The 19,220-nt window shown below is 50.2% G+C and overlaps 1 protein-coding gene across 2 annotated transcripts; it reads right to left on the bottom strand.

Moving 5' to 3' along the window:
• Window positions 1–636: 636 nt before the first annotated feature.
• Ftcd (formimidoyltransferase cyclodeaminase) lies at window positions 637–13,802 on the bottom strand. Of its 2 annotated transcripts, XM_038342381.1 has the most exons (14): window positions 13,656–13,802; window positions 12,705–12,888; window positions 11,718–11,846; window positions 9,662–9,750; window positions 9,349–9,528; window positions 8,148–8,285; window positions 7,939–8,070; window positions 6,209–6,270; window positions 5,831–5,960; window positions 5,446–5,607; window positions 3,064–3,107; window positions 2,715–2,853; window positions 1,987–2,082; window positions 637–996 (listed from the first exon to the last, which is right to left on the bottom strand). In XM_038342381.1, the coding sequence occupies exons 1-14, from the start codon at window positions 13,707–13,709 to the stop codon at window positions 910–912; spliced, it is 1,626 nt and encodes a 541-aa protein (XP_038198309.1). In that variant the 5' UTR covers window positions 13,710–13,802; the 3' UTR covers window positions 637–909. The 2 variants fall into 2 exon arrangements, with proteins under 2 accessions (XP_038198309.1, XP_038198310.1); XM_038342382.2 differs by lacking the exon at window positions 12,705–12,888 and having other exon boundaries at window positions 13,656–13,780.
• Window positions 13,803–19,220: the final 5,418 nt, after the last annotated feature.

Raw genomic sequence — 19,220 nt, 5'->3', positions numbered from 1 at the left:
GGGGTCCCCGTGATGGTGACATGGAAGCTAGGAGCAGACTGTCCAGTGAAGGGAGAGAATGTCCTCACAGCCCTCAGGAGCCAGACTTTCCCCAGTGTGAGGGCTTGGAGCACTCTCAGTCTCTGTTCCTTGCTACATGGTTGTGCTGGCTACTCTTATGTCAACCTGACACAAACTGGAGTCACCAGAGAGGAAAGAACCTCAATTGAGAAAAGCTTCCATGAGATCCGACTGTAGGACATGTTCTTAAATAGTGATTGATGGAGGAGGGTAAGCAGCTCCCCTCCATGGCTTCTGCATCAGCTCCTGCCTCCAGGTTCCTGCCCTGCTTGGGTTCCCGTCCTGACTTCCTTTGATGATGAACAGTGATGTAGAAGTGTCAGTCAAACAAACCCTTTCCTCCCCAACTTGCTTTTTGGTCATGGTGTTTTGCCATAGCAATGGCGATCCTAACTAAGACAATGGCAATGCGTTCAGTGCTCAGAGCATCCTCGAGCTGGGAGCATCCCCATAAACACTCCATCTGGGAATCTGGAGCTGGGGCTTCATTACTCACAATCAAAGGAGTCCCCTGGCCCTGCTCCCAATCCCAATCTCAGCCCTGCCTTGCCCCCAAATCCAAGCACACCAGGCAGGTTTGTGTTTAGAATTTACTAGAAGCCACAGGTAACAGAGGGTATCAGGCTGAATGCCTGCAGTAGACCACCACCAATCAGCCCCTACTCCCTACCCCAACCCAGCTCCGTTACATCTACACCATCCTACATAGACAGCTGTGTGTAGAGCCCCAACCTGACACTGCTGACGTCATGGCTGAATCTTCCCTCCAAGCAGGCTTGGGTCACTTAGGATAGGTAAAGACCCCTGGAAGTTGGACCATTCATGGCATGGGGGGATGGGGGCACTTCTTCATTCCCTCCGTGCTTCTAGGCTATCCAGCACCAGTGCAGCCTGGGTCTTGGCTTCCTGCAGAAGGCTGGAGATTCGATGGCGCATCTGACAGACATAGAGAGATATGTCACCCTACCCCTCCATGCTTGCTGTGGTCTGCTGCTCCTAACAGAAAAATCCCAGGCTCCTACTGCCACCTCCCCATGCCATACACACCTCACAGTGACTAGGGTCATCTTGAACAGCAACTCCTAGATGTACCAGTGTGGGTAGAAGTTTTGGGGACAGGCATACCCACTGACCCTCCATGGACTCCCATCCCATTTCTTCTACTTCTGCCCAAACTGCTGAGGGTACAGCTATATCCATAAGACCCAGAGGGGCAGGGCTCACTCACAGAGATCATATTATCTAAAATTGATCAGGGAGGGGCTAGACCCCAAAGATGCCCAATTGCTAGCATTCTATTTAAGAACTGAGCCCTTAAAAGTCTTTTCAAAGTTGTCACAAATATCTAGGAGACAGATGCTTAAGAATGGCTGTCAGAGCTATGTATGTATGGAACAGTGTGTCTGCTAATTGACAGAGGGTTCCTTTGAAGCAAGAAAAATGTCCTGGAACTTACTAGAAAGATGGCTATACAATACCGAGAACGTGCAAAAATTCTACTGAATTCTGTATTTTAATATGTTTTGTTATTTTTGCCTCAATAATACAATAAAATTGCCATGCAGCTGTTATGAATGCTAATATTTGGTTCGTTGCTTAAAGCCATTATTTTTCCAGTACCTGGGGTGTTGGTGCTTGGGGGTCCCAGCCTGGAATGGCCAAGGCTCAATTCTGATGTAAGAGCAGGGTAGGTGGTGTGGGCACTGGGGTACTATTTAGCAACCTTTCATCTCCCAGTCAGGTCTGGACCCATGGGAAGGGGAATGTCAATGTATGCCCGCAGCCACCTGGTCACCCTGTACCCGTGGCTCCAGGAGAGATGGCAAGAGCCTGTTCCTTCAGATGGCCAGCAAGAGTCATCCCTGCCCATGGCAGATATTGCAGGTCCCTGGGTGGGGCCTGGCATCAAGTCTTCCCCCTGCCCACCTTCTCTTTAAATGCATCATCGGTCATGTCCTTCAAGTTGATGAGCACATTGAAGTACGCACCGAACACTCCTGTCTCCAGGGCTTTGGCTGCCACCTGAAGAGACACCAGTGAAAGGGGATGGTTCTGGACCCACAATGCCTGTGTGCCTCTTGAAAACTATCAACCCTCCTGTCGAGACTGAGCAAGCTGACCCATCCTATAGGGTAACAGGCAAAGGCTTCATGCAGAGACCTGCATTCTTCATACCCCACCCACAGAAATTAGGCTACCGTGGCCACGTTGGTCTAAGACCTGAACCTAGAAAAGGGACCCACTACTAATTTGAAGATGCAGCTCCTGGAGGCCTGAGGAGGCTGTGAAGGTATGCTCTAGAGGCCGTCGATCCCTCTGAACCTTCCCTCAGTAGTTATCTGCCTGCAAACCAGAGCCACTCCCAATAGAGAGGATCAGTTCGCTGGGGCCTCCAGGCCATACGCTGAAATACACTGCATATTGTAGGGTTCCTGGGTTAGTTATAGGGTCCATAGGGCATGCCTCTGCTTTGTCCCATCCCCCATACAGGATGAGTGATGACTATTTCCACAAGCTGGCTCAGGTATCTCCCCATATGTAGGGTGGTATATCTGTAAGCTCTGAAGATACCCAAGTTGCTGTTAATTATGACAACATTGAACAAGAATGTGGATACCACCCTGAGCTGCTCTGACACCCTGGAACCCTCATACCTGCAGGTCAGACAAGCAGGCCAGGTTCCCACACAGGGCCAGCTCCTTCAGCACCGGCCACAGCTGGGACACAGTCTCTGCCAGCTTCAGGGGCACAGCAACTGCCTGTCTCAGCCCCTCCTGCAGAGCACAGGCCCGCCTAGAACCCAGGCGGTGATCCGTGAGTTGGGGGCTGCGTGCATTCTGATCCCAACCATCACAGTCCCTTCCCAAAGCCTGAGCACACAGACTCAGGAGTGACAAAATGATCATCACTCACTACCCATGGTGCACCTGTGTCAACCCCCCAGACACTGAGACCCATGGCCCAGAGGGTCTAGCAGGCCCACCTGGCCAATGCCAGGCTCACCTGTCCCTTTCTTCGGCTGTGTTCTTGGGCAGCTTTATTGCCTCCTATAGGGGAAAAAAGACCAAAACACACATGGTAAGTGACCACGAAGAACTGGCTGTGTCCCCTGGCCATGCTGGGATGGCAGTGAGGACTGTGTCCTGGGATGTGGCAGCACGGGCAGGCATGGGCACTGCTGATCCATGGCCTCTAGCATGGGCTTTTCCTACTGAAGCACATTGTACGCTACAGGCCACAGGCAGGGACACCTTCTGTGGGGATGATGTTTCTGTTGGTATCTGTGGTCTACAGCACTTGGCGCCTGGGTCTGGGTGTCATAGGTCCCCACAGCCACCTGGAGAAGACAGGTGAGTGGCGTTCTCTGGGGACCTTGCTTCTAAGGCTCCTAGATTCTTCTAGTCGTCCTCCCCACAGTACTAGGTTCTGACGGCGCGAACGACTTAACCACGCACAGTCTAAACACACAAGGGTGGCCCTGACACTGGAAGCTCGAAGGCCTTTTCTGCCATGGTGCCACATCCCTTGTCCCTGGCCATCTGTAGACCTGGCCTTTTTCCTGAATGGCGACAGGGCAGCGTTTGTGATTTCACGAGAAGGGACTCTGTGTGTGGTGAGTGCTGCAGGTCTCAGCTTCCCACAGCACCCCTCAATCTTGCATGATGGACAGGACAAGGGGAGGTTGGGTGGGGCTTACACACACTGTTGTTGGTGCTCACCAGATCTCAACCAGACAGTCATTACCGTGACCCTTCTCTTAACTGGGAGTGACAGCAGAGGCTCAGCAGACACTCTGCGTCCCCAGCCAGTTTGTCACTATGCCATAACATGTACCTCTCCTCCCACCTGGGGAATGTGGCACTTGACTTAGCCTCATGTCTTTGCTGTGACCTCCCTGCTACATCACACGTAATCAGTTCTGTTTCCTAATTTAGTGTTAAGTTTTACAATGGTTTCATGTTTTATTGTTTTTATGTTTCATACATATACATGAGAAAAGTACATATCTAGCATTTTGCTTCTGGAAATTTCCTAAGTACTCAGTGACTCTTTCCTTGTTTGTGTGTTCATTTATTTCCAAAAATCCATCTTATTGCTGCACATGAGCGATATTAATCAACCAACACTTACACAAACTTCATTTCATGTTAATTTATAACTTCTATGCTTTTGATGTTTATTATCCATTTCCTTTGCTATCTTCAGTTAATTTTCATTTATCTGACTTCCTCTTAGTTGTTTTTTTGAGCATATATCTTATTTCTGACATCTAATCTCTAATGTTAGCATTGTCTCTGAATTGCTAATATTTATATCTAAACATTTCTCTTTTAATGCCTCTCTGTCTCTCTTTGTCTTTATACCTCTGCCTGTGGCTGTGTATGTGTCTATCTGTGTCTCTGTCTGTGTGTTCACATGTCTTGGTCTCTCTTCATCTCTGTCACTCTCCCCTTATCTGTCTCCACCTCTACCTCTCTGTGTCTCTGAATCTCTGTCTCTGTGTGTCTATCGCTATGTGTGCAATCACTGTATTTCTTTCATGTGCATATCTCTGTCTCCGTGTATATCCCTGTCCCTCTGTCTCCGTGAATATCCCTGTCTCTCTGTCTCTGTCTCCATAAGTATCCTTGTCTCTCTATATCCGTGTGTATCCCTGTCTCTCTGTCCCCATGTGTATCCCTGTCTCTCTTTGTATATCTCTCTTTGTTTCTCTCTGTGTGTATCTCTCACTTCTAATCATTTCTTTCACCTTTTCAGAGTCTGGCCCTGCATCCTTGCTATGTCGGCCCATGGTTTGTAATTATTTCTCAAGATGGTTTTTCCACCTCCAAACTCTCCTGGTAGCACCTGTTAAGTTGTGGCTGAGGGGTTCTTTCTAGTCTAAGTTCTTAATCTTCATGCTTGTTCTGTCAAGGTTTCTATGACCTCTAGCCTGCTAGTGGTCAAGACAGGGAGTTGCCCCGGCAGTTTGCCCCTCATCAGGGTATATTGCTGGTCTCCACTATGGCCCAGATGACCTACAGGCAAGAGGCTTCCTTCCTGCAGGTCTCTAGAATCTGGGGTCCAGCTCTCACATATCTCTGGCCTGGAAGCCAAGATCCTGGCTGGCCAATCTGAGTCGTGTCTGCTTGTTACCTTCAATGTTACCAGCTAGTATCCCTCCAGGATCCCCAAGCCCAGGGCACCCATTCTGGGGTCCTGCCTTTCTAAGTTCCCTTTCCTGGGGCAAGGTCCATGCTCTCCAGACCTAGACCTAGGTTGCTGAAAGTAGGGGCTCCTAAAATACTGGCAGATCGTGCCACCTTCCCAGTGTCCTGCCCCTGGCTCCAAATTTGCAAGTTACTACGGCTAGCAAGTCCAGGCCTGGCCATTGAGCATGCTTACCAGACAGGCAGCAAAAGCCTGGGCATCAGCATCCACCAATGGGATTAGCTGGGCGGAGGCCGCATGGAATGGTGGGATCAGGCGCCGCATGGTGGAGTCCAGGTGATCAAACTGGCGCCGCCCGTAGGTCATCTGGCCCACCATAGAGGCCAGGGCTGCACCCTGGTAAGGGGCAAGCTGTGGGAGCTACCCGGGGGCCTGGCCACCCAAGGCCAGAGCCCAACAGGGAACCCCAAGTGCAGGGAGATCAAATGTGGAATCTCACCCTGCAGGGTCCCCCCCACTACAGAGTCCCACCCTTCAGAATCCTCCACTATCAACCCCGCCCCGGCCTGGGTCCTGCCATCTATGGCTCTGCCCTCGGTGGGTTACCTCAGGTGCTCACCATGGCTGCAACAGCCGCTGCTACAGAGCCGCCGCCTGGGGCAGCAGAGCGGGCGCCCACCTCCCGAACAAAATTGAGCAGTGACTTGTCCATCAGGCTCTGCTCGGGTCCACTAGCTGGAACCAGGTACCTACCAATGGGAGTGGCTTAAAGAAGCCGAGACACACCCCCTTACCCCCAGCCCCAAGCTGATAGGCTGGAGAGAAGAGAAGGAGGCGGGCCGGGCGGGGGCAGGACCGAAGCATGCAGAGAAGTTGGAGGATCAGGCTTAAAGATTTGGTGACAAGAGATGTGAAGAGTGGGGAAAGGGGTAATACAAGGAAAGAAGGGCAGGAGGTGGGCAGAGTGGAAGAGTGGGGAAGAGATACAAGGCCTCACTCAATGATCCTCTCCTTTGGGTCGAAGGGTGCCAGGGAATCCAGGCCCAGCCGGTTCACCACCTGCAGAGAGGACTCGTACCTTAGCCCACTGCTCAGCGTGGTGCCACCTTGACAAGTTTTTCCCACCCTCCCTTCCCAGGAACCTTGCCTGTTCGCTTCCTGCCAGGTTGGTATACAGACAGAGACACTCCACGCTCCCAGGGCAAACAAGACAAAGGGTTGCCCGCCCTTCCCTCACCACAGAGCCTAGGTGGCCATGGGAAGGGCCAACTAGGTCCTCTTCTTGGGATTAGATTCTAATCAGAATCTAATAGATTCTTACAATCAGGGGCAACCTTGATTCCCCTGCACATAAGTGTGAGGGAAACCGAGTTTCACCCAAATTCAGGATACAGTGAAAACAATCCTGTCTAAGATTCAAATTCATCTCAGCAAAAAAACATCCGATCGGTTATGAAGCCATGCAACGGGGACAACACATTTCACTTTCTGAAAGCAGAAAGGGACACACACACACTCGAGGGAAGGACACAAGCAGGGTGCACTCCAAAGGTGGTTCTGGAGGTGGGTAAAGGATGCCGCCTAAGAGTGGGGTCACAGAATCAGCAAGCAGTGAAGGATGGATACTCTAGGAAAGAATGGGAAAACAAAGCAATATCACTGGAGATGTGGCCACCCCCAGAGCAGATCCTGGGCCCAACGAGTTGAGCAAATGTGCTGTAGACAAGCAGAACTGCTTTCGGAGAGAGTCATGTGTAGACAGGACCAGGGGAGGGATGCCTGGGACATATGTACCCAAATCCATGGACTGTGGTTTACTGGGGTATAAGGAACCCGACGGAGGGGGCTGGCAGCAGAAACGGCTCTTCAGAGAAGCAGCCAGCCCAGGAATTAAGAAGGCAGAGAACATAAAGTTTATGTAGACCAGTTCCAGAGGAAGCCTTCATGAGGTTCTACAGGGCCATGAAAGTGGAAAATCTACCTACAAGTCAAGAGCTGGCCTCAGAGCTTGCTCAGTAAAGCGTTTGCCATGTAAGCACAAAACCTTGAGTCACGCCCCCAGGACCCATATCAAAATCAATTAATTGGTTAATAATTAATTAATCAAAAAATCCTGGGGCTGGAGAGATGGTTCAGAGGTTAAGAGCATTGCCTGCTCTTCCAAAGGTCCTGAGTTCAATTCCCAGCAACCACCTGATGGCTCACAACCATCTGTAAAAGGGTCTGGTGCCCTCTTCTGGCCTGCAGGCATACACACAGACAGAATATTGTATACATACATACATACATACATACATACATACATAAATAAAATAAATAAATAAATAAATAAATAGATGTATGTTAAAAAAAATCCTGGCATGGTGGTAAGTCCATTACTTCTAATCCCAATGCTGGGGAAGTGAAGACAGAAGGAGTAGCCTACTTGGTGAGTTCCAGTGAGAGACCCTATTTCAAAAAAAAAAAAGATGGATAGCCCCTTAGAAATGAAACCTGAAGTTGTCTTCTGTATATGCGCGTGCACACACACACACACACACGCACATGCACGTACACACGCGCACATACACATACACACATCAATAAAAGAAAGGATCTGAAGGAAGAATAGGGGTTTGGATTTGGGGTGGGCCCATCTGGAAGCCTGAGCTTGCTCCCGGAGCAGCTGAAGGCCTACAGCCCCCATGCCTCCCTTGGCATCTCACTCCCAAAAGGAGCACAGCCCACCAGCCGTATCCGGTGCTCCTCCTCCAGAACAAACAACTTCTCCTTGTTGCAGTAGAAGGACGCGGCATCCAGCAAGGCCTTCAGAGGCACCAGGCCCACCAGCTGCGAGCCCACCACTGGGAGGTTCAGCTCCTGTGAGACAGAGGCGATGAGGTCAGCAGCTGGGGGTTTCCCAGTGTGAGAAGGGTAGGGGCAGCTGCTCTACCCACCTGAGCCTCTCTGCAGGCCTCCTCATAGACTGTGTGCAGAGCTGTGACCTCAAAGTCCAGGAGGTTTGTGGACACCTGAGCCAGGTTCTTCTCATCCAGGTACCAACCGATGCCCTGAACCTTTTTCAGACGTCCTGGCTATGAAGAGATGCGTTCCCCAGCCTGGGCTAAGAATCTGGGCTCTGAATGGCCCCTGCCCAGCCTTCATCATGCCTAACTCTGAGAGCCTCTTGTGCTTGTGTCCCCTCGCCAGATGAGTCAGGCGAGGTGGCCCCCGATAGCTGGGTCAGCACTGTGACTCTCCTTGCTCTTTCTATCATCCTTGGTCTGGCTAGAGAGATGAGGCAAACCTCACCCACCACATGAAAACTGAGACCAGGTGCCAGTCTCTGACTATACCATGTCCAAGAGACCTAGGGACACTGATGTGCAAAGTCAGGGAAAGTGTCCCACCTGCTTGTCACTCTGACCCTCTCTTTGATGATCTGAATGAGGCAGACACTCTGACCTCATCTTTGGAACAGGCATAATGGACTCGAGGTCCCTATGCTTCGTGTTGAACTTACAGGCTGCTGATTCTGCAGGCTGCTAGGCTCCTGGAGCCTCATTACCTAGTAAGATGTGAGGCTGGGACAGATGGGAAGGAAGATGACTTCCTGTCACCATGTATGTCTAGGTCACCTGTGTCTGATATGGACTCTGAGAAGTAATGCTCAAGCTAGCTGACAACTTCTATGCAGACCTGGCAGGGGGGCCTTCACAACACCTAAAGCTTTACTGAGGCATTGTGGAGGGGGGAGCATATTTAGAGCAACTGGAAAAATATGAAGACATCTCAGACTGCTGGGGCAGTTGTCAACACAGACACCTGACCCTGTCTGCTTCTGTGGAAACGTCTGTTAAAATAAGGGCAGCTGGGGTTGCCGGAGAGAGATGGCTCAGTGGTTAAGAACGCTTGCTGCTTTTCCAGAGGACTTGGGTTCCTGGCACCTACGTGATGGCTTCTAATCATTAACTTCAGTCTCAAGGGACCCAGCACCCTCTTCTGGCACATATGCAGACAAAATGCATACAATTCTTAAAGGGGATCCTAAGTTTCAAACACTGAACTCAGATGCTGAGACCCCACAGGGCTGTGACACTAAGGAAAACAGTTTCCCCAGGGGGTTCCGAGGAAGACAGCAAGGCAGAGGCTACCCACCTGGTCTTTCCCGCGGCCCTGCTCCCGCAGGTTGAGAGCAATACGATGGGCCTGTTCCTTGGTGCTGAGAAGGTTGATGTTGAATGCAATGAGGAATTTCCGTGCACCTGTGACAGTGGCGCCCCAACTGGGGACAAAGGAGCTAGGGCCAAAGTCAGGCACCCATTCTGCCTGTTTGAGCTGCAGGAACATTCACATGGGGTGAGGTGGAGGGGTCCCGAGCCTGCCCACTCTCCCCAGGGAACAAAACAGCAGGGAGGCCACCCTCTCACACGAGGCCACCCTCTCACCCAGCCACCTATTGGGGCGGCACCTTCTCAGGCAGGGCCTCATACTCTCCAGCCCGGATAGCGGGCAGGGTCTGCCGACTGGGTGTCTGCGCTGCCTCACCATAGAGGTACACTGCAAAGGAACCCAAGGGGTCAGGTGCTTAGCCAGGCAGAATCCAGTATATCCTCAGTCTCACAAGGGCCCAGACAGGGCGACTCCTTCCAACTTTAACTGGGGGTAGATCTTCCTTAGCTGGCTATCTCTAGGGAGCTCCCACCTTCTCCATACTCTTGGAGTGGGTACAGCAGTGCAGATGGCATAGCATAGACATCCCACCCACCCAAAACAGTGCCACTGAATAGGGCATGCTTATAGGGGTTAGGGTAGGATATGTGGGGAATGATGATGGATACAATCAGGTTTCTTTTTAAAAATGTGCTTTTACTGTGTGGTGAACCTGTCCTCATAGGAGGAAAAAGCAGAACTTGCCACACACATGGGCCTTAGCCTCACATGTTAGCTTGTGTTCATGGCAACAACTGGGCCTGGTTGGGTCCCATCCTATGCTGCCATATGGACAGTCTATTCTGGTGTTTTCCCACCCTGTGCTGCCATATGGATGGTCTATCCTGGGGTCTCCCCACCCTGTGCTGCCATATGGATGGTCTATCCTGGGGTCTCCCCATCCTGTGCTGCCATATGGACGATCTATCCTGGTGTCTCCCCATAACGCTATGTTGTGTGTTTGTTTCTAGTTTGTCTCCTATCATTTTCTTGATCTAGTTTCCCCAAATGAAATCTTTCCCCTCATTTTTCATGTCTGTATGGTATGCAAGCTTATGCTTTTATATGGGCTCATTACATGTGTGTATATGCATGGGGAAGCCCAGGGTTGATAGCAGGAATCATCCTTGGTCATTCTTCTTCAACATCATTCATTGAGGTAGGTCTCTCAATCACACCCAGAATTCCCCGGCATGCTAATAAGCTTCTTCTGTCTCTGCCTTACATAGCTGGGATTACAGGTGGTTCATTATAGCCATCGCATTTATGGAGGTTTCTGGAAATCTGAACTCTGGTCCTCATGCTTGAGTGGCAGGTGCTTAGACCAGTGAGCCATCTCTCCAGCCCGGAATTATTTCTATTTACAAGGCATGGACTTTTTAGTCTCCAGGCTCAGCAAGCTAAACTGTGGTCAAGCAATGTCTGTTATAGAGTAACCTTTTTGTACACTGTGAGATACATCATTGCCAAAATGTCTTCTGATTGGTTTAATAAAAGGTTGACTGGCCAATAGCTAGGCAGGAAGAGGTTAGCTGGGAGAGCCAAACTAAGAGGGTGCTAGGACAAGGGTAGGGTGACAAGGAGTCACCAGCAAGACGCAGAGGAAGCGGGAGACAAACATGCCATGCTGAAAAAAAGGTGCCTTCATGCAGTAGAGCATAGATAAGAAATGTGGGTTAAGTTGTAAAGGCTAGATAGTAACAAGCCTAAGCCATCAGTCGAGCATTTATAATAGTAACAAATGTGGGTTAAGTTGTAAAGGCTAGATAGTAACAAGCCTAAGCTATCAGTCGAGTGTTTATAATAGTAACAAGTCTGCCTGGTTATTTGGTTATAGGCTGCTAGGACAGAGATGTCTGGTGGGACACAGAAAAGTCTGCCTACAAATATCTACTGGCCAACAAGCAGGACGGGACATGCACCTGCACTCTGCTGTGGTTGTGATTTCTGTTCACATTTGTTTCATGATCTAAGAAGCTGCAGCTGGTGCCTTGTTCACAGAACTTTCTTTCCCTTCCTTCCTTCCTTCCTTCCCTCCTTCCTTTCTTCCTTCCTTCCTTCCTTTCTTGGTAGTGATATGCATTCTTTTTGTTTTAGTTTGTTTCTTTTTAATATTTATTCATTTATTGAGATAGGGTCTATATAGCCCAGGCTGTCCTGAAACTCTCTATTGTAGAGCAAGCTGGCCTTGAACTCACAGAGATTTGCCTGCTTCTGCCTTGCCTCCTGAGCACTGGATTAAAGGTGTGTACCTCCATGCTAGGTACATCTGCATCCTTAAAAGGTGTCAAGGACAGAGAAGCCAGGACACTCACCTGGTACATTGAGCTCCCCAGCAAGCCGCTGGCCAAAGGCCTTAGCACATAGCACACACTCGTCCATGCTGACGCCCCTCACCGGGATGAAGGGACAAACATCCAGAGCACCCATGCGAGGGTGCTCTCCTGCGGGAAAGGGGGCAGGCCATCACCCTTACAGCTATCCACACTGATCATAGAAAGCCACCGGCTTCAGGCGGTTGGCAGCAGCAGTTCCTCCCAGGCTGGACTATTAGGAATGCCACAGAACATGGGGACTATTGTTGCTATGGCTAGCATAGAAGGACTTTAAAGCCCTGGAGAAGGGGTAGGGCTTGCATAAGCTGGCCCTTTATAATATTTTTTTAAAAACCCCACAAAACGAAGGCCTTCAGTGAGACCTTGCCAGGCTGAAAGTATCTGATCAATAGCCAGTTCTACCTTCTCTGGCAGCAGAGAATCCACAGCACATCCAGAATACTGTGCCTGGCTCCTCCTAACTTTGACAAGCCTGTTATCTCCTCCTTACCATGACCTCTGAAAACGGCTCTCCGAGAATGGACAGAGGCCTTGGCTTTTTGCCCAGCTCTGTGTGTCCACCAACCTTTGACCCTGCTCACCCCTGCCATTGTGTTTGGGTTTGAGGCAGTTGACAAGTTTGCTTCCTAGTATCATGTCTTCTTCTGTCTCCCCAAAGCCTCAGTCTAGTCAAGACCTTGGCATGAGTGAGCCCCTGTAGATTCACTGAACCCCACTCTAGGGGGTTGCTGATCTCCATAGCCTGTGTCCTAGGGCCATCTCCCCACCTTTCCCCCAATCCACTCCTGTAAATAGGGAACACCTAGCCCTGATCCTAGTCCTAGGGGAGCCTCCAAGGAGAAGCCATACCTGTTGCACTTACACCCCGTGTCCATGCCCTGAGCCTGCCCCTCTCCCAGGATACCGTGGCACAAGCTCAGCCTGGGAATTGAGACACGGGAGGCCTGGCCCAGCTCAAGTCCTCACCCTTGTGCTTGCTCATGTCGATGAGCTGTGAGGCCATGCGGGCAGCATTGAGAGCTCCCTCGACCACACACTCTGGCTGCCCCACGAAAGTATAGACAGTGCGGTTGGTGGAGGGTCCAGCATCAACATCCAGTAGCACACAGCCTGGGGTCTGGGAGATGGCTCGGGAAATGGCATCAATCACCTGGAGATAGAGGCCCAACACCATGCCCCACACCCAAGTGTGATCTCAAGAAGGAGGTTTGAGGGATCCCCCAAAGAACTAAGCTTCAGTCTCAGAACCCACAAGGCACAATAAGGAAGGCCCCCGTGGCAGTGACTATGGCCACCTCAGGTTCAGGGTGGCCCAGAAAAATAGATAATGGGCCTGCTGCCACACCCAGACCCTCAGAGGGGGTGAACAGAGTAACAGCCTTCCAGTGGGAACAGCAGGGTAGGGACCGTTAGCTAATATGGAAAGGAACCCTGATGAGCACCGAACCTGCCAGATCAGGAGCTGGGCTCAGAGCTCAAACCCTATCCAAAGGACTCCTCTGACCTCAGTTTCCCCATCAGGTAAGAGGGCCAATAATAGTGCCTACTTCACAAGGCTCGACGGGTGAAGAAAGAGTTAATACAAATGGGAATAATCTTTCCTGTGACCTCAAATAACTCCGTCCTCTGCTTCTGTATTCAAGGGGCTCCACTTTCAGATAGAAACACTGAGGTCACAGGATTCATGACCCCCACCAGGAACACTCCAAAATCCCCAGGCCCACTTGCCAGTTCTCCAGAGTCCCCCCGCCCCCACATCCACGGAACGTTCCAGGGCTGACGGAGATGGCTCCTTTGAGGAGGCCAGTAGGCTGTGACTCTGCCCATCCTGGAAAGGCAACCTCCTCCCACCCCAAACTCACTCCCTTCCTGTGACCAAGGCACCCACATATTCTGCCAGCCCCAAAGGAGCCTCACCTCCTGGTTGTTCCCCTCTGAGAAGTTGGGGACACATTCCACCAACTGGGACATGGTCAGCACCTGGGTCCAGTCGCTCTTCTCAAAAGGCAGTAGAGGTGTGTGGAGTGATGGCCCTTTGGTGGCCCTGGGCCTTTATACCTCCTCACATCTAGTTTGTTATTAACCAGGGACCGCGCAAAGGGAGCTGGAGAGTGGAGGGTGCTCCCAAGTTAAGTACATGCTCTCCAGGGCGGGTTCTCCAAAAGTTACATGATCACAGTCAGAGGGGCACATGCTGAGGACTCTCGGGGGACTAGAGGGGCAGAGTTAAAGCTAGGGCATCAGGCCAACCTGGGTTCAAGGCCCAGCTTGATCCAGGGCTGCCTGTTGACCATCCAGATGACACAGTTTTGCCCTCAGAACGTGGCCTTTCTGGAGGAAGACCCATGGGACTTCTGGGTTGCTATCTTTTCATAGAGGACCTGATCCTCAGGGATATAGGGGGGAGAGGCCATGTGTGAGGCCTAGCATAAAGCCTGGTCCTCCACAGAAGTCAGCTTAGCTCAGAGAGGTAGGAAAGAGTATCAGGTGAGAGCAAGAATGTGTGGAACCATGGGAATTTATGTGTGTGTTTATATGTGCAATCCATGGAGTAGGTGTACATATGGGTGAATTGAGTGGCTATGGGTGTGACTATATATAGGAATATATGTGAATCTGTAGGGGGTGGTGTGACTGTGCATGTGGGTGCTAGTGGGCCTGTGCAGGTAGTTATCAGAATACATGCACTGAAAAAAAAAATACATGCACTGTAAGGATGATGGCATTGATGTGGATGTTGGTGTTTGCAAGTGGATGGATGTTAATGTGTGTTGACCATGATGTAGGAAAGATGGATACTGGGGTTGTATGTAGGCACTGATGTGAACAAACCAGCGGGGTGTGTTTGTGTATCTGTGTATATGTATGTATGTGTGTATGTATGTGTATATGTGTGTATGTATGTGTGTGCATGTATGTGTGTATGCATGTGTGTATGTGTGTATATGTGTGCATGTATTGTGTATGTATGTATGTATTTTGTGTATATGTGTATGTGTGTGCATGTATGTGTGTATGTGTATGTATCTGTGTGTGTGTGTGTGTGTGTGTGTGTGTGTGTGTCCTAGTTTGCTTTTCTGTTGCTATGATAAAACCAAAAGTAAGTCAGGAAAGAAAAGGTTTATTTCCGCTTATACTTCCGGGTCTTAGGCCATCATTGAGGGAAGTCAAGGCAGGCATTCAAGAGGCAATGAAGCAGAAACCATGGAGGAACACCATTTAGTGGTTTCTTCTTGGCTCACTCCTATAGTCCAGGACCACCTGCCTAAGGAATAGTTCTGCCCATAATAGACTGGGCCCCCCTGCAGCAATCAAGAACCAAGCCAGCCAGGCGGTGGTGGCACATACCTTTAATCCCAGCACTCAGGAAGCAGAGGCAGGCGGATCTATGTGAGTTCGAGGTCAACCTGATCTACAGAGCTAGTTCCAGGACAGCCAGAGCTACACAAAGAAACCCTGTCTTGAAACACAAACAAACAAAAAACAAAACCAAAACCAAGCCAATTCCTGGAGCTAGAGAAATTGTTCAGTAGTTAAGAGTACTGTTCTTGCTGAGAACCCAGGTTCAATTCCCAGCACCCACATGGCAGCTTACAGCCATCTGTAACTCCAGTTCCAGGGGATCTGACACAATCTTCTAACCTCCATGGGCACTGGGCATGCATATATTCCACAAATGTACATGCAGGCAAAATATCCACACACATAAAATAAATCTAAAAAACAATTAAAAAGACAATTCCCCACAGACATGGCTACAGACCAGTCTGACCTGGGCAATCAACCATTCAGTTGAAGTTCTCGGTTCCCAGGAGACCCTAGGTTGCATCAAGTCAGTAATAAAAACTAACCAGCACAATGTATATGTTGTGTGTAAGCATGCCTGTGGGCACTGGGATTAGTATTCATGTACAGACGTTAATGCTTGTATCTATGTGGGTATTGCTGTGTATCTATGTATTCAGGTATTTGTATATGAGTGAATGTTGGTATAAGCATGTGTGCGTGTTGGTATACCTATCGATATTTGAGTGAGCATACATGTGTACTTGTTGCATGTACATGGGCTATTGGGGCAGGTGTTATGGAGGAGTGTACATGTGGTAACTGGTGTGAAAGTGGCAGATGATGATGCTGCATATGATTTGCTATCTGGTATCGTGTTCCCAGGGCAGGGCAGGTTTTCCTCACTACTGATTCTGGAGCCAAAACTTCTTAAAGTTTACAGTCCCAGCTGCATGAGAATGGCAAGATCCAGTCCATGGCTCCAACTCCCAGATTCATTTTTTGCAATTCTTAATTCAATGTAGAGGGCTGGAGAGATGGCTCAGAGGTTAAGAGCACTGGCTGCTCTTCCAGAGGTCCTGAGTTCAATTCCCAGCAACCACACTGGGGCTTACAACTATCTGTTATGAGATCCGGTGCCCTCTTCTGACCTGCAGGTAGAGCACTGTATACATAATAAATTAATCCTAGGTAGAGGCTGGTGTATCCCTTCCGTATGGGGTCCATAGATCTGGACACAAATGAACACCCCTGTCCCAGAGACAGAACCCTTCTCAGGTGCTGTATGTACCCACATACTTCACAAAGATGCCCCAGACTCCACAAAGCCTTTGGGAGTACCAGAGTGTCAAGATACATCACCTCACAGTATTGATGGGCCTGGAGGAAGTGATGCATGTGGACTTGGAGATTCAATCTCCCCTGTTGAAGGTACCACAAAGCTGGAACAACCGGAAGTGAAATGCTGGGCCCAGACACAAATGCAGACCAGAAATCCATTGCCCATGAAGAAGTGTCCCAAATCATTCATGCAGGCATTGCCTCTGGGCAGGTGGAGCATGACTCCACCCCTCCAATGTGGGTGCTGGCCACAGGAAACCAGTCACAACCTGTATCCATCTTCAGGGGACTCAGGCAAATTATACCATTGTCAAAGCTTGCCTGAACCACACACACATACATACATACACACACACACACACACACGAGTTTGCCACTGCCGCATCTCCGTTCAGGCAGGAACATCCTTAAGCCTTCTGAGTAATGCACCAGGTACTGCAATTGGGGAGGGCTTCTGCTGAGGTACCCTGACCTCTTGGCACTCTCCCAAGCCTGGGTCCACCATGTGAGCTGAGGATAGTCAAGTGGACACACAGGAGCCTGGAACCACTCAGAGCTGAGCTCGAGGGCTTGGGAACATCATGGTCCTCTGAGTCTGGGTTTGGATTGTCCTCCAAAAGCTCATCAGAGAGCCTGGTCTTGATGACAGTGACGTTCGGAGAAAGGGCTTTGGGAGCATGACTGGATCATGAGATCTCTTGGATGGACTAAGTCATTAATGAGTTTGTATTGAACGGACTATTGGGAGCTGGTGGAAGCTTTAGGAGGTGGAGGCCTGGCTGGAAGAGGTAGATTCCTTCGAGTTTGTCCCTGAAGAGGGTTTAACTTGTCCCATATCCATGTTCTCTCTGCTTCCTGGACACTGACATGAGCAGCTCTGTCTCACTGTGTACTCCCTACCCTGATATTCTGCTCCATCATAGATACAGATATAATGGAGTCAGCCAAACATGGCCTGGAGCCTCTGAAATGTGAGCTAAAGATATCTTTCCTTATAAAGTTGACTTTCTCAGGTGTCTTACTGCAGTGAAGGAAAACCAGTGCAGAGAATCACAGTCAAGTCCAAGGGCTCAGTTCTTCCGAGCCTGAAGTCCAGAGTCCACCACGTCACTTGGTCCCCCTACTCCCCAGGGTTACCTTTGAGCACTTCCACTTGTTCTCTATTTAATAGTTTAGAAAACTGTGACATCTGGGTGCCTTACTATTTGGAAAAAATCAATCTTTCCACTGTGAGCTAGTTAACTCCTGGTATATAAACAAGCCTTTGTTATGCAAAACAACCAACTCAAAGCCCACTTCCTCATTTAACTCTCCCCAAACCAAGGGTCCCTGACCTCCAAACCACACAGGGCAAGACACTTGGTCAGTAGAGACACCCTCCTGTATCCTAGCCTATGGAAGTTGAACTCTCTACACCCATACCTGTTCATACTCACCTACCCTACCTCAACCCACTCCTTCTCAAAGAAGCCACCACAGTCCCTTGTTCCTTTAAAGCATCCTGGCTATCCCTTACAAAGCCCTACACAGAAGCAGGATATACTTCCTGCTGGAATTGTGAGCAGCCCACTCAACTCTCACGCCATGTCTGCCAGCCTTTTGTATCTAATTAAACAAATCCAGGTATACTCACCCTTATTTCTTACCTCGGGTTTGCAGGAAGCATCCAGTTGCTGACTCCAAGGGGAAGTGACTGTGGCCTATCTGGCTAGGACAACAGACGTAGCTACAGGCTTGTGGTCTGACAGTCTTTCTGGATGTGGTCATGCTCACCGCCTTGCTTTAATTACCCTAAAGGTGACTCCAAAGGGCTAGGGTGATGCCAACGACACTGAGCCAGAGCCTCTCAAGGGCTGAGGCAATGCCAGGTTGGCTAGGCCCTCCCGCCCCGGTATCAGGTTTTGCCTCTTCCTTCACCAAGACTAGGAACTCCCTTCCACAGATAGGCATCTCAGAACTGAACACATAGACCAAGCAGAGTAGGGTCCCTTGAGAGTGTCACTCAGTATTCTGGCTCCGACAGTTTAGTGAGCAAGACAGAAACCCTACCCTCAAAACTCAGAGGCTAGCACAGGGAGCCGCTTGGGGTGTCTACCTGTGTTGCCTAAGCCACTTTGGCTCTTACACCTGCCCAGAGTCACAGCATTCCAGGTCTTTGGACGCCTAGCCCCAACCCCACCAATTTGTCCATCTGTTTGCTGTAGGGTTGACGCTACGGCAGTGTACATGCGCCCCTGTGGGGTGGGAATTGACGGGAGTCACGGCAGCCTTGCCACTCTGGCCAATGACCAAGAGCATTGTAGGCTCCTGGGCTCCAAGAACTAGGCCCCAGCAGCTCTTAGTGGTCCCTTCCCTGTGTTCCTTCCTGCTCCACAGAGCTTATCCTGGTCACAGTACATGCTCAGTCACACGGGCCAAGCACAGACTTGACGCACACTGTTGTCATAGACCAAAGTCCCTAACTTGGATTGCAGAGATTTCTGTTCTGATAGGCTCTGCAGGTTCCACAGCTATTTTACCTCCAGCTCTGCTTCTGGGGAAACCCAAAGTGCAAGAGGACTTGCTGGTCCTCTCAAGGGTGAGACCGAGGCCTCCGAGGATGCTGTGCTACGTCTGAGGGAAGGCAGGTGGCCACAGTCCTGGAATCAAGGGTCCCAGCATCAGCCCAGCCCCAGGTTCTGCTCATAAACACCAATCCACAGCTCTTGCAGGCCAGCAGAGACCAAAACACCTCACCACGCCCTCAAAGAGCCAGAGGTAAGGCAAACAAATAAATAAGCTTTTAATAAAGCAACAGGTGCCCCACAACTGTGAGCAGCCCGACCTGCTGGCTGCCCGGGGCAAGCGCAGACGTGG

Source organism: Arvicola amphibius, chromosome 9 (genome assembly GCF_903992535.2).
Source record: "Arvicola amphibius chromosome 9, mArvAmp1.2, whole genome shotgun sequence".
In the NCBI taxonomy this organism is placed as follows: domain Eukaryota; kingdom Metazoa; phylum Chordata; class Mammalia; order Rodentia; family Cricetidae; genus Arvicola; species Arvicola amphibius.
Note: the sequence above shows the minus strand (reverse complement) of the source record. Positions and strands in the feature narration are given on the sequence as shown.

Coding starts and splice junctions, on each gene's coding strand:
- Ftcd (XM_038342381.1), bottom strand. CDS start 13,709: ATGTCCCAGTTGGTGGAATGTGTCCCCAACTTCTCAGAGGGGAACAAC. Junction 12,889..13,655: donor CAGAGGGGAACAACCAGGAG/GTGAGGCTCCTT, acceptor CTCTATCTCCAG/GTGATTGATGCCATTTCCCG. Junction 3,108..5,445: donor AGGCTTTTGCTGCCTGTCTG/GTAAGCATGCTC, acceptor TTTCCCCTATAG/GAGGCAATAAAGCTGCCCAA.